This window comes from Heptranchias perlo, chromosome 17 (genome assembly GCF_035084215.1).
Source record: "Heptranchias perlo isolate sHepPer1 chromosome 17, sHepPer1.hap1, whole genome shotgun sequence".
NCBI lineage: Eukaryota > Metazoa > Chordata > Chondrichthyes > Hexanchiformes > Hexanchidae > Heptranchias > Heptranchias perlo.
Genome location: NC_090341.1, coordinates 47,811,001 through 47,823,937, shown reverse-complemented (window position 1 = coordinate 47,823,937; position 12,937 = coordinate 47,811,001). Strand labels below are relative to the sequence as shown.

General features: G+C 42.9%; 1 protein-coding gene across 6 annotated transcripts in view; it reads left to right on the top strand.

Moving 5' to 3' along the window:
• itpr1b (inositol 1,4,5-trisphosphate receptor, type 1b) overlaps positions 1 to 12,937 on the top strand; it is a 439,399-nt gene that overhangs the window by 191,602 nt on the left and 234,860 nt on the right. For all 6 annotated transcript variants that reach the window (XM_067998943.1, XM_067998947.1, XM_067998944.1 and 3 more), the window contains exons 24-29: positions 2,167 to 2,317; positions 4,129 to 4,183; positions 5,233 to 5,398; positions 11,447 to 11,629; positions 12,408 to 12,497; positions 12,588 to 12,725. In XM_067998943.1, the coding sequence (XP_067855044.1) occupies positions 2,167 to 2,317; positions 4,129 to 4,183; positions 5,233 to 5,398; positions 11,447 to 11,629; positions 12,408 to 12,497; positions 12,588 to 12,725 (783 nt within the window). The remainder of the gene's footprint in view (positions 1 to 2,166; positions 2,318 to 4,128; positions 4,184 to 5,232; positions 5,399 to 11,446; positions 11,630 to 12,407; positions 12,498 to 12,587; positions 12,726 to 12,937) is intronic.

Sequence of the window (12,937 nt, the reverse complement as noted above, 5' to 3'; positions counted from 1 at the left end):
AGTTGATGGTTTTGAAGCAGCTATAAATTGCTCTGTTCCATTGTAGTTGTCACTAACTGGGGCAAAACACTTCTTCATGGGTACAGAATGTTTGACCAGTCGTTTGTGAACATTTATGTCATCGCAAACTGCCGCTGTCATTTTTGGTTTTAATATCTTGCGCTGAGCACATTTTAAAAATATTGGGGTTGAGTTTCCGCTTGTTTACATTCGTATTATCAGTGCAATCCGGGCGGAATCGGCCAAACCAGCGCAAAAGACTGGAATTTTAAACGTAAGTGAGTTACGCCCAAAACCACTGACGTTTGTGCTTTCTGCGATCTTTTACACTGATTCAAGATTCAATTCGCCCGAATCAGGCTGTGCCAACAAAACCGGCCACGCTTCCAGGTCGAAGTTGCGAGATTGCGCTGGTTCAGGAAAGCTCTTCAAATTGCACTGATTTTCTTTGGCGCACGAGTAGGCACGTTTTAAAAGTTTTTTTATATCAAATAATATTTAATTTACTAAGAAACTGACTAATGTACACCAATGAAACTATTAAATGGTTCAGTGTAGTTTTTAAAGTCATTTTCAGTGCTTTTAAATCAGTTTACTCACAGGTGGACAGCTGGACACCCTTATTAAAAATGCTTATTTTTATTGAACCATTTTCAGTTGTATTAATAAAACTGCACCAGGTTACCACTCTTAAATACAATCAAGGAATACTTTTTAATGGAAAGAGAAAAAAAATGATTACGTCCTGTTACGCTGCCCGATTGGGCTGGTTCATGGAAGATTTTATGCTTGTGACTATGCAAATAAATTTTAGCGAAATTTTCAAGCCTAACTTAACCAGCGCAATTTCAAGTGCCTTTTGGGCGCAATTTCCTGGTTGCACCCAAAAAGGAGTCTCTACCCACTTATGTCAAGTTATAAATCTGACATTCCGAACTGCTATGAAAATCACAAGCTTTTGAATGTGATTAGGTAGTCACTGGCCTTTTAAATCTGCCATAGTTTGTGTGTTAACTTTTTCAGGAGGCGTTTGAATTTAATATTTCCAGGGGTGCAGCAAATCCACTTAATGGAGGCTGATAACCCAGACACTCCCTCCCAACCAGCTGGTCATAGTTTTGAGTCTCAGCCTGGTTCTTCCTGTGAAGTTAAGTGCCTTGCCTATACCATACTGGCCACAGATAATGGCACAGCAGGCTGCACTGAAACTTGGGACCTTTGTGCCTGCCACTTGCAGTTTTCAGGCTTCTCAGTTAGACTGCTTTAGGACAAGGAAGTAATCAGAAATTAGGCTGCCATTACATTGTACCAGAATGAACGTCCACGCAATGGACCTGTCATCAAATCATAACAAACTTCACATAAGCAAATCATTAGTCATGACCGAATACAAAACTTCCCATTGCTGAAGATCATTTGTTACCTTTCGAAGAGAGGTATTTCGTATTTGAGAGGGGGCTGAAATTATCTGAATTCAGGATGGAGTCTTGCCCTTTTCCAGCCTGCAAAATGATTGTTTTCTTTAACGCACAGTAAAATAAATTAGCGCAAGTCTCTTGCCTTGTGACAGCCCCCATAAAATATATTTTTTTCAGTCTCTTTCTCAGTCGTGGCTCAGTTGGTAGCACACTTGCCTCCGAGTCAGAAGGTCATAGGTCCAAGTCCCACTCCAGAGACTTGAGCACATAATCTAGGCTGACATTTAAGTGCTGCACTGTCTGAGGTGCCATCTTTCCTGTGAGCTGTTAAACCAAGGCCCAGGCTGCCCTCATGGGATCCCATGGCACTAATTCGAAGAAGAGCAGGGGAGTTCTCCCTGGTGTTCTGGCCAATATTTATCCCTCAACCAACATCACCAAAACAGATTATCTACTCATTATCACCTTGCTTTTTGTGGGACCTTGCTGTGCTGCCACGTTTCCTACATTACAACAGTGACTACATTTCAAAAGTACTTAATTGGCTGTAATGTGCTTTGGGATGCCCTGAAGTCATGAAAGGTGCCAAATAAATACAGGTCTGACTTTCTTTCCATAACATTTAATTTTCTCAGTTGAAGTAGGAGCAGTGGTTGCTCATCACCTGATGTCTGGGAGGAGTATATTTTTCATTTAATTGGCTGCACACTGCTGTTAAAACCATTATTTTAACCCTTTTCTCTTTCAGTTCATTTTGAATGTTCGTTTGGATTATAGAATCTCTTGCCTTCTATCAATATTTAAACGGGAGTTTGATGAAAGCAACGCACATCATCAATCAACTGACTCCCCACCAAGTATAGGATCAGTTTCTCAGGATGGTGCAAGTAATGTTCCAGGTTTGTATCAACCGGCTGAGATTAATGAAGATGCCACACAGCGTTGTCTTGGAATAGACTTTAAGTCGCTTAAATTCTCACAGTTCTGAAGCTTGAGTGACTGTCACTATGGATTTAACCCTTTACCGGTAATAGTTATACATTTCCCAGTAAATAGGCTGGTTTAATTTTTGACTACTGCAACCACCTATCTTAAGGCCCCTTTTAAATGATAATTGATGTCAATTTACACTAGTGTGTAAGCTGCTCTCCTCTTTGATGATTTGAAAATGAGCATTGGGCATACCTTATTTATATGGGTGTTAATCTTTTCAATGCCTTCGTTTGTAATTATTCTTTTCATCTTGCGATGTGGGTAAACGGCATTTATTGCCCATCCCTAGTTGCAGTTGAGAAGGTGATGGTGAGCCTAACTTCTCGAACAGCTGCAGTCCGTGTGATGAAGGTGATACACAGCGCTGTTGGGTAGGGAGTTCTTGGATTTTGACCCAGCTCTGATGAAGGAACGGCAAAATATGTCCCAAGTTGGGATGGTGTGTGACTTCGAGTGGAACTTGCAGGTGATGGTGTTCCCATGCACCAGGTGCCTTTGTCCTTATAGGTGGTAGGGGTCACAGGCTTGGAAGGTGCTGTCGAAGAAGCCTTGGTGAGTTGCTGCTGTGTAAACTGTAGATAATACACAGTGCAGCCATGGTATGCCGATGGTGGAGGGGGTGGATGTTTAGGCTAGTGGATAAAGTGCTGATTAAGATGACTGCTTTATCCTGGATGGCGTCCAGCTTCCTTAGTATTGTTACAGCTGCACCCATCTAGGCAAGTGGCGAGTATTCCATCACTTGTGCCTTGAAGGTGGTGTAAAGGCCTTGGCGAGTTGGGAGGCGAGCCACTTGTCGCAGAACACCCAGCAGTGCTGACATTGTTTTAAAACACATCCAAAGAGGTTGAGTATATTAGAGATAATTCTACTTAACGAACACTGCAGTTAGCCACCAAATTTAGAGGCTTCAGTGCTCATGAAAGAAGTTGAAATATGTTCAATCAGCACTGTGAAGTCTTCCATATACACCAGTTTACTCTTATTGGGTAAAATTTGCAGAGGCGTAGGTGCTCTGTGTGGGAATAGTACAGGGTATGTTATTGGTTATATTACTAGACAAGTCATCCAGAGGTCTGGATTAATAATCCAGATAATATGATTTCAAATCTCACCATGGCAGTTTGAGAGTTTGAATTCAGTTTTTAAAAAAAATCTGGAAATAAAAAGCTGGTATCAGTGACGACGGAGCTGTTGGATTGTCATAAACAGCCAACTGGTTCACTAATTTGCTTAAGGGAAGGGAACCTGCCATCCTTACCTGGTCTGGCCAATGCGTGACTTCTGTCCCACGTGATTGACTCTAAACTGCCTTCTGAAGTGGCCTAGCAAGCCACTAAATTATATCAAACCTCTACAAAGAATAGCAACAATTGAACTGGAACTCTCTAGCTAACAACACTATGGGGGCACCTTCACCACATGGGCTGGAGCAGTTCAAGAAGAAGGGTCACCACCACCTCCTCAGGGCTGTGCAATAAATGCTGGCTTTGCTAACAATGCTCACATCCCAAGATTTAATTTTTTTTTTAAATGTCAGTGTTCGAAGCAAATACATGTAATGTTCAATTGAGCAGGTGGGCAGAGAGCTTTTGGGAGATGGGTAGCCAAGAAATAAATGGACTTGAAATTTGAACACAGTAAAAACGGTGATGTATACGGCATTAAGTTCTGCACAAATAAGTTCTCAGATTCTTCGATTTATTTTATTTTACAGGCACATTGGATTTTGAGCACATCGAGGAACAGGCTGAAGGAATCTTTGGTGGAAGGCAAGTGTTAACGTCTGGTGTTTTGGTAAAATGCATCAGATTGTAATATAAATGTAGCGGGCTGTGTTTGCTCCCTTAGTGAAATGTACCATTGCCCATTCAAAAAAGAGTTAAATAATGGGCAGCTCAGTGGTGCTGGGCATGAAGAGCACAGAGCCACAAGAATGAGGGATGAAGGTGGGTTTGAACTTTGCCTTACTCCATCCATAATTTGAGCTGTGCCGAGTTGAGGTTATGGCATCTCCTTATAAAGGGAGTTGGGAAGAAAAATGAGGCAATAGAATGCCTGAGCAGTCCATAGCACCTCCTGGCAGCCAGCTATATGGCGTGTTGGCAGTCTGGGCACAGGCCTACTGTCTACCCTCTTGGCAGCAGAGGTGTCGGGGCTAGGATAGTACAGATATAGAATAATTTGCCCAGAGACAACATTGTGAAGAGAGCAGGCAGGTGTCGCGCTACAAGGCCTCTGCCCATGTTGTCTTTGACGCAGTAAACTAGGAGTGTAGGAGTTATTGTTTCCCCAAATATTCAGCATCCCTCTGATGGTAGACCTCAGACTTTGAACATTGAGTGGAATAGCCGGATGAATATATCCTCTGTGACCTGGTGGTGTGGGTCCAACTTGCTGTCCATTTTGTCCCACTCCAGGGATTGAGCACAAAATCTAGGCTGACACTCCAGTGCAGTACTGAGGGAGTGCTGCAATGTTGGTGGTTTCGGATGAGACGTTAAACCGAGGCCCTGTCTGCCCTCTCAGGTGGACATAAAAGAATCCCATGACACTAGAAGATTCCAAGAGCAGAGAAGTTCTCCTGGCCAATATTTATCCCTCGACCAATATCACTAAAACAGATTGATCTGATCATTATCACATTGCTGTTTGTGGGACCTTGATGTATCACTACACTTCAAAAGTACTGGCTGTAAAGCACTTTGGGACATCCTGAGGTTGTGAAAGGCACTATAGGAATGCAAGGTTGTTTGTTCTTGCTTTTTAATGGGAAATCACAATCACTTGTGTCACTTCTTCAATTGTTCTTGAAATACAGTGATGAAAACACACCGTTAGATCTGGACGATCATGGAGGCAGAACATTTCTACGAGTCTTACTTCACCTCACAATGCACGACTATCCACCTTTGGTATCTGGAGCACTCCATCTCCTATTTAGACATTTTAGTCAGAGGCAAGAGGTCCTTCAAGCTTTTAAACAGGTATCTGAAGGCATCTTCTTTTATTAATGCTGATTGCTGATGTGTACACTCCATTTTGCAGGTAACTTCTGTGTACTGAGGGCTTAGCAGGAGTTGACACATAGGATGAAATGGTGTACTTTTAGACTTTGTGTTGAAACTCCCTTGGTCACTGATCATAGCGATCGATGGGAGTGTGGGTGTATGGCTGTGTTGCTCAGCAAGGTACTTTTTTCCATTAATGGTTGACGTGTGTTTCAATGTCTCGTACCCATAAAAATTCTAGAATACATTTTTAGCAGTTTCTTTTTAAAACCTGAACAAACTGAATGCAAAGAACTTTAGATCATGAGGAATTGTCATAAATTTGACTTTCCCACTCGGGAGGAGGGACAGTTTGCATACAGGCTGTATAGTGGATCCTCTGTGCTTTGCACTTTGGAATTCAGGACAGTAATGTTACGAACAGATGGAAATGGTGAACATAACTAAGCCAATTAAATATCATGAAAAGGGTCGTAACTTCATTTTTCCAACTCCTTATGGAGCAGAACTTCCCAATTCCATATGGTCAAGGTCTAGTGTGCTTGTTTGTTAAGCAGAAGGACATCTTCTTTCGCTGGGCCCACCATCAACGGACCAAGTCTTCCAGGTCTAAGACCATCCTGTCCTCCAGCCATCTTGAAAAATGAATATTAAAGCAGGTTGTTGTTGTACAAGTTCCACTTTTCTTCCCAAGAGCTGCTTCCTAATCTGTTATCTACCAGACTTGTAGTAAACATTGCTTTTACATTTGTCAACCGAGGTTAGATTTGCAATTGCACGAGGAGGCACACCACTGATTACTATCGGTTGGCCTACGTTACGCTCCCTGTTTAAACAAGTGCAAACAAGCCCTGGTCCTGGCAGCTCTTTTGTCCTTTTTATTGAAAGAAACAGGCCAGGGATTTCTTTGGCATGAGATCAGTGTTAACATTTGTAAATGGCAAGCATTTAAAAATTAAGGATAAAAGTATTTTTGGGTGGATTTCAATGTTGGATTGTCTAAATCTTGTATCTGCTGAAGAAACTTTAGAGACACTTACCTTGTGCTTCTAATTTGCTTTTATGGAAATGAAGTGCTGTGAGAAACATGAGGCTGGATTTTCCTGTGAGTGGTGAACAAATATCATTACACTTTGACTTGCCCATAGACTTTCCAAGGGCTTTTGCACAGCAACTTCCTCTCCCGCAGCCCTCAATCCAGCGCGGTGCCCTCTCCCGGGCATCTGGGACCTGTGTGAACGGAGCAAGCAGCTATGTATCCCCTTAACCAATGAGATTGAAGCATGATAATAAGCAGCACAGAATCAGAATCAGGAAGTGTAAGTTAGAATAGTGAATCCAATATCAAACCAGGTACAGAAAGTTAAATAAAGAGAGGGTGAGAAATATTGAATTAAGAGACAGAAAGAAAAAGTAAAGAAATAAAAATTAAAATGTTTTTTTTAAATGTCCAACAATAATTAAAATCTGAAGGAATGAGACTCCACACTTGTAAAAGTTAATTTTCAGTGCTGGAGAGGTTGTTTGGCAGTCATTAAGACTTACCACACCGTTAAAAGTGTGCTTATACTTGAAATGACTTGCCATGCCTTTTTCTGGCGAGATTAGATCATACCCGTGCAGGAACTTCACGCTATTCCATTCATTTGAATGGGGAGTTAGCCGGCAAGATGCTGTTCTCGTGCAGTTTACGGAGGAGGGGCCGCATCTGGTAGAGCAACTTCCGGATTTCCACGTTTAACTGCGAATGTGCAGTCCCTGGAAGTTGCTGCACCAGAAGCACAGAAATAACGGTGAGCGCTGATAGCCTTGCCATTATTTTCACAGGAAAATCTGGCCCATTAGCTTTGCAAACAGATCAACTGTTATGGTTACTGATGAGATTTTTTATTTTTGATTAAGTCAGTTTGGTTTTGAAGGGAACAGGAGCAGGTTTAAGACTCGATGGTTGGCTTTAAGGCCAACCAGATGTTTGTGGCCCCATTATTCAGTGTTCCTCTATGCCACCTTCTTATTTGCACTTTCCATTGTCCCTATGCTGGGGAAAAAAAATATTTAGAAGTGTTGTGCGACATTACTACTTTTTTGGAGTAATTGCATCTACTGAGAGGTTTGAGCCAGTCTGGTGGAGGAGAGGGGATTGTCACCTTGCAGTACACGTTAAAGTGAGCTTTCCCTGCGTGCAAAAGAATCCCTGTGATACTTGAGGGCCCTGGAATCTGTCCTGTGGTGGCAGTCTCAGCAAGCTCAGCTGGATGCGCCACAAGATAATTGGAAATCCATATCCAGCCTCCATGAGTTCCTGATCTTGGCCATACGTTCCTGGGAGCTACTGAGTAGAAGTCTGGTGATTATTAAGGGAGAAAAGAGTAAGCATTTTGTGGGGTGTTGTAAGGGAAGGACAGAAGAAGGAATGGAAGGAATCACTCTGCTGTCGGAGTGGAGAGAGGGATGGGGAGAAGACTGAGTAAGATGACTCTTGGTAAGCATATCATACTTGATAAGCGCCAGGATAGGCTATGAGGTAGGAAGATGGGAGCTGAACAGGGCAGTGTCAGTGGATGGTTTAGGAAATGGACATGGGTATGGAGGAGTATGGCCGAGAGGAGGAAGGGCAGTGTAAGAAGCAGAGGTTGAGGAGAGGACGGAAGGGGAGCAAGGTGGGGTGAAGAGGAGCTCGAGAGGCGGAGGTTGGAGTGACAGGCACTTGGTCACATGAGTGGAGCTCTGGATCTGTTGGTCGGAATGGACTGTGCTTCAGCGACACTCCGAGAGCAGTGTGGGGGCCTGAGGTGAGGCCTATCCCAAAGGAGTGGGTGGCACAGTGAGTTAAAACACACAGCCCTTACACCTCTGGGAGCTGAACTTGAATTCAGCCCAGACTGCTGGTGAAAGTAATCTCATTCTGTGCTGGTTGTAAATGTGAAATGAGTTTAGATAGTTTCAACTGGTGGGTGTAAGGTCACAGTACAAAAAGCCCCTAATTTGACAATAAGATTTCAATATCCCCTTTAAAGCCACAGATTAAGTGAGTGGGCAAAACTGTTGCAGGTAGAGTTTAATGTGGGAAAGTGTGAGGTCATCCACTTTGGACCAAAGAAAGAAAGATAGATCAGATTATTTTCTAAATGGCGAGAAGCTAGGAACTGTGGATGAGCGGAGAGATTTAGGGGCCCAAGTACAGAAATCACTAAAAGCTAGCGGACAGGTATAAAAAATATTTCAAAAGGCTAATGGAATGTTGGCATTTATCTCAAGGGCTGGAATACAAAAGAGGTGGAAGTTATGTTACAGCTGTACAGAGCTCTGGTTAGACCCCATCTGGAGTACTGCATTCAGTTCTGGGCATTGCACCTCAGGAAGGATATATTGGCCTTGGAGGGGGTGCAGCACAGATTCACCAGAATGATACCTGGGCTAAAAGGGTTAAATTATGAGGACAGGTTGCGTAGAGTAGGCTTGTATTCCTTTTGAGTATAGAAGATTATGGGGTGATCTAATTGTGGTGTTTAAGTTGATCAAAGGAATTGATAAGGTAGAGAGAGAGAAACTATTTCCTCTGAAGAGGGAGTCCAGAACAAGGGGGCATAATAGTATTAGAGCTAGGCTATTCAAGGGTGATGTCAAAAAGCACTTCTTCACACAAAGGGTAGTGGAAATCTGGAACTCACTCTCTCCAAAAAGCTGTTGAGGCTGGAGGTCAATTGAAAATTTCAAAACTGAGATTGGTAGATTTTTGTTGGGCAAGGGTTACGGAACGAAGGTGGGTAGATGGAGTTGATTCACAGATCACCCATGATCTAATTGAATGGCGGAACAGGCTCGAGGGGCTGATTGGCCTACAGCATTGTTCCTAGAATGTGCGATGCAAGAACTGAAAGATTCACACTGCACTAGGGTGCTCTTCTCAGATTGCAATTAAGTCCCGTTTCTGCTCAGTGTAGTGAAACTTGTAACATTGCTCTTTATAAATGTGGTTACAGTATAAAGAAATTCTTCAATCACTATTACAGCAGATTATACTTGGTTTTACTTTGCATCTGGTTGTGCTGTACCTGATCTGGGAGTGCTTGATGCTGACATGGTTTCCAAAAATGGAAAAGTTCTTTATTTCCGAGCACAAACTCTTACTTGCCTTTTAAAGTACCGAAATTCACTTTACTTTTTTAAAACTCTTCTGGAATAAAGAACGGATGAAAGCTGGCAGATATTACAGGTGGATTCACCTTGTTGAAGCTGTACTTGCAACCAAGTGTCTGTTCTACCACAGACAATCTCTTGCAGACAGCGCTGCCGTTCACTCCCGTAAATGGTCTGTGTCTCATGTTCAGAAGCGTGCCTGTACTGCCCCATGTCTAGTTATATGATCACGTAATGGGAGTGTGATGATAGGACCCCCATGTGACTTGAACCTGGATATTTTTTTTTCATACGTGCATTTCTCTGAAGGCGGACGTGAAACATTTCATTGAGTTGAGGTCAGATTGGAATCGTGAAGCTGCTTTATTTTAAAGACAGCAAATGAATGTACAGAGTAACAGATGTAATCAAATCTCACCTTGATTCAACTAACCACAGAATCCTCCTCTTGAGGACAAGAGAAACAATAAAACTTATGTCGCAGTCTCCCTATTAATGGACATGCTTAACTTCTCCTGGTCAGGTTTCTGATGTTGACTTGCTCTGGGCTTGAGATGAGTGGCTTTCCATAAGCTAGGCTAGGTTTCCTCCCCAGAACTAGTTGGCTGACTCATTGCCCAAAGGTCACTTGAGCATTCACAGAAAGTGGAAGGATGGGGTATCTGACTCCTTCCCCATTCAGGGATTCGCCAGTAGGCCTGTCCACCAAACCGTCTACCCTTCTCCAAAGAATATATTCTCAGGAGTCAACTCGTGTTGGGCTCACTTGAATCAAAATATCCCCAACTCAGTAGGTGTGAACGTGCACTGGAATCTCTGACCTAACTTTCATTGCCTAAAGCGCTCTTGTTCAGACTGTTTGTCTGAATCCTAGTTTGCATTTTTAAGCTCTGCTGTTCTGTGAATTTAATCTCTTGACAGCTGCATTTAACTTAATAGTAATATTTTTAACATAATTATGCTAAGGTGCAAAATGTGATAGTCTCCCTCATCCTGTCTTTTAAGGAGATCAAATTCTCATTTCAAGTATTTGATCCTTATGACCCCCAATCTCTAAATAAATGTCTTTCCTCCACTCCTTTACACAATTATCCAATATGACCAGCTTAAGACAGTGTCCACAGCCACTAGAAGGTGTACCATTGTGGTCCAGGGTGGGCTACACTGCATTTTCCCATTAACCTTCCATGCGAGCAATTCAGAGCCGATTGGAACTTGCTGCGTGGGGAATTGTATCCTGATGTGCTTTGCAATTCTACTGCGCACAACTGAAGTTTACATCTGGTTTGTCCCACAATCGAGATCCTTTGAGCTGTAAATTCCTTTTTTTTTTAAGGGGGGGAGAAAGAGAGGGGATTTCGGCATTGTACTATTTGACTTACTTATCAGCTGAACGCAATCTGGTCTTAGCCAGAAATTGGTAGCTCTCTAGATCGATGATGGACATCCTTGGCTACATAACAACCTTTAATCATCAGGGTATAGTTGATGTGGCGAAACTGGTGCTGGCTTTTGCAAACTATCTCTGCTCGCTCATTCCTCACTTAACCAGGTAATGCAGAATCTCAAAGCCCAGGTAGTGGGCCCTGCTCTTCTCTTTTCTCCTATTTGTTTTATCAGGAGGTGTAACATGTTCTTTTACAGGAAGGAGTTCTCATCACTTGGAATGCAGGACAACAACACTTCCTTGCCCCCATATCCTTTCTGGAGTTCACAATCTAAGGTGAAAGAAGAGTACCCAGTGTTAATGATTTAATGTGGTAAAGTGTCTGGACTGCGCTCTCCACAGATATGTGAGGCACTGCCGAACTGATGATTGGTGTGCAAACCATTTTGGAAGAGTTTTCTGGATTTCATTGTTTGATCTCTTGTGATGTTCCAAAGGTCCAGCTGCTCGTCACCAGCCAGGATGTGGACAATTACAAACAAATCAAAGCGGACCTGGACCAGCTGAGGCTGTTGGTAGAGAAGTCGGAGCTCTGGGTTTTCAAGGGCCACGCCCACGATGAGTCACTGGAAGTGGGGGAAAGTGCAACTGGTGGAAGTGAATTGAAGAAGAAAAAAGAGGTAAAATGTATCCCCCTTGGCACATGAAGCAAATAAACTCACATAATTAGTTAATCCCGTTAGCTGTAACTAACAGCAACAGGTACCCTTACTGGGAGACCACAGTTTGAATGACAGCATTAACATTTGTTATGTCTAGATGTAGAGAGCATGTCTTTTTTTGGGCGAGGGTGGAGAATGTGTGAATATGGGTTGGAGAGTTTATATGGAGGGAGGAGTTAAGGGAGAGCAGTGAACTCGGAGAAGGGAGAGCAAGGTTTCTTCTTGCACTGTATGAGCCTCTTGACAGTTCTATCCTTTCGTAGCATTGATAACATTGAGATACCACCAAGTGTAACATATCTACTTGGGGGAAAGGATAAATTAGGGTTCAAGAAGGATCGTTCTGTTCAATTTATTAAGTTTGGATTAAATCTCAGTTTTAGCCACTATGCTGGGGGTTAACCTGTAAATGCCAAGATGTTTAATTTTTAATTTTTTTAAAATCGACTGCCTGAAGTGGTTGATCCCCATATCAGACCTCAATTCATATATTTGACATTTGTGTTTTGAATTGGTGGGAGAGGCGAATATGATTCAATGTATTTTCAGAGGACTAAAACAAGTCAGTTGATGCTGGTTTGTAAAGACTCACCGGTAGGTTTTTTAAAAAGTTCTAGTGAGATGTTCCAGATAAATATACAGTGATTTTTAAAAACTGCGATGCTATTTTTAAAATGCAGAGATACCATGTTGTGCAAATGAACAAATACGTGTGTGCGTTTTTTATTTCACACAGGGTGACTTTGCGAAGGGTCAGACTGCCAGTTCTGATGCGGTGCCTACAATCGAAAGCACCAGCAGCAAGAATTATAGAGTCATAAAGGAGGTGAGGCCTCTGAACTGCGGCGCGCGCAATAATTGTCCAGTGGCATAGTTGTTTCTTCAAAGACCGTCATCCGCTTTTTGCCCGTTGCAGGTCTTGATCCGACTCAGCAAACTGTGTGTGCAAGAAAGCTCGTCTGTGAGGAAAAGCCGCAAACAGCAGCAGAGGTTACTGAGGAACATGGGGGCCCACACCGTGGTCCTGGACCTGCTGCAGATTCCCTATGAAAAGGTACCAGCCAATCCTCTTGTATTGGGCTAAAGTGCCGTGCTCGAGCCACTGACATGCAGATCATTTTGTGCGCACGCCCGGGCAGTTGCATTGCTTCGTTGAGTGGTTGAATCTTTCAGATTTCCTTGAAGGACCAAAGCGAACAGACGTGCCCAGCAATTAGCACCCCGGCGTGAACCTTGCCTTTGTGCCTGGGCCTTTTAGCTGCTGTA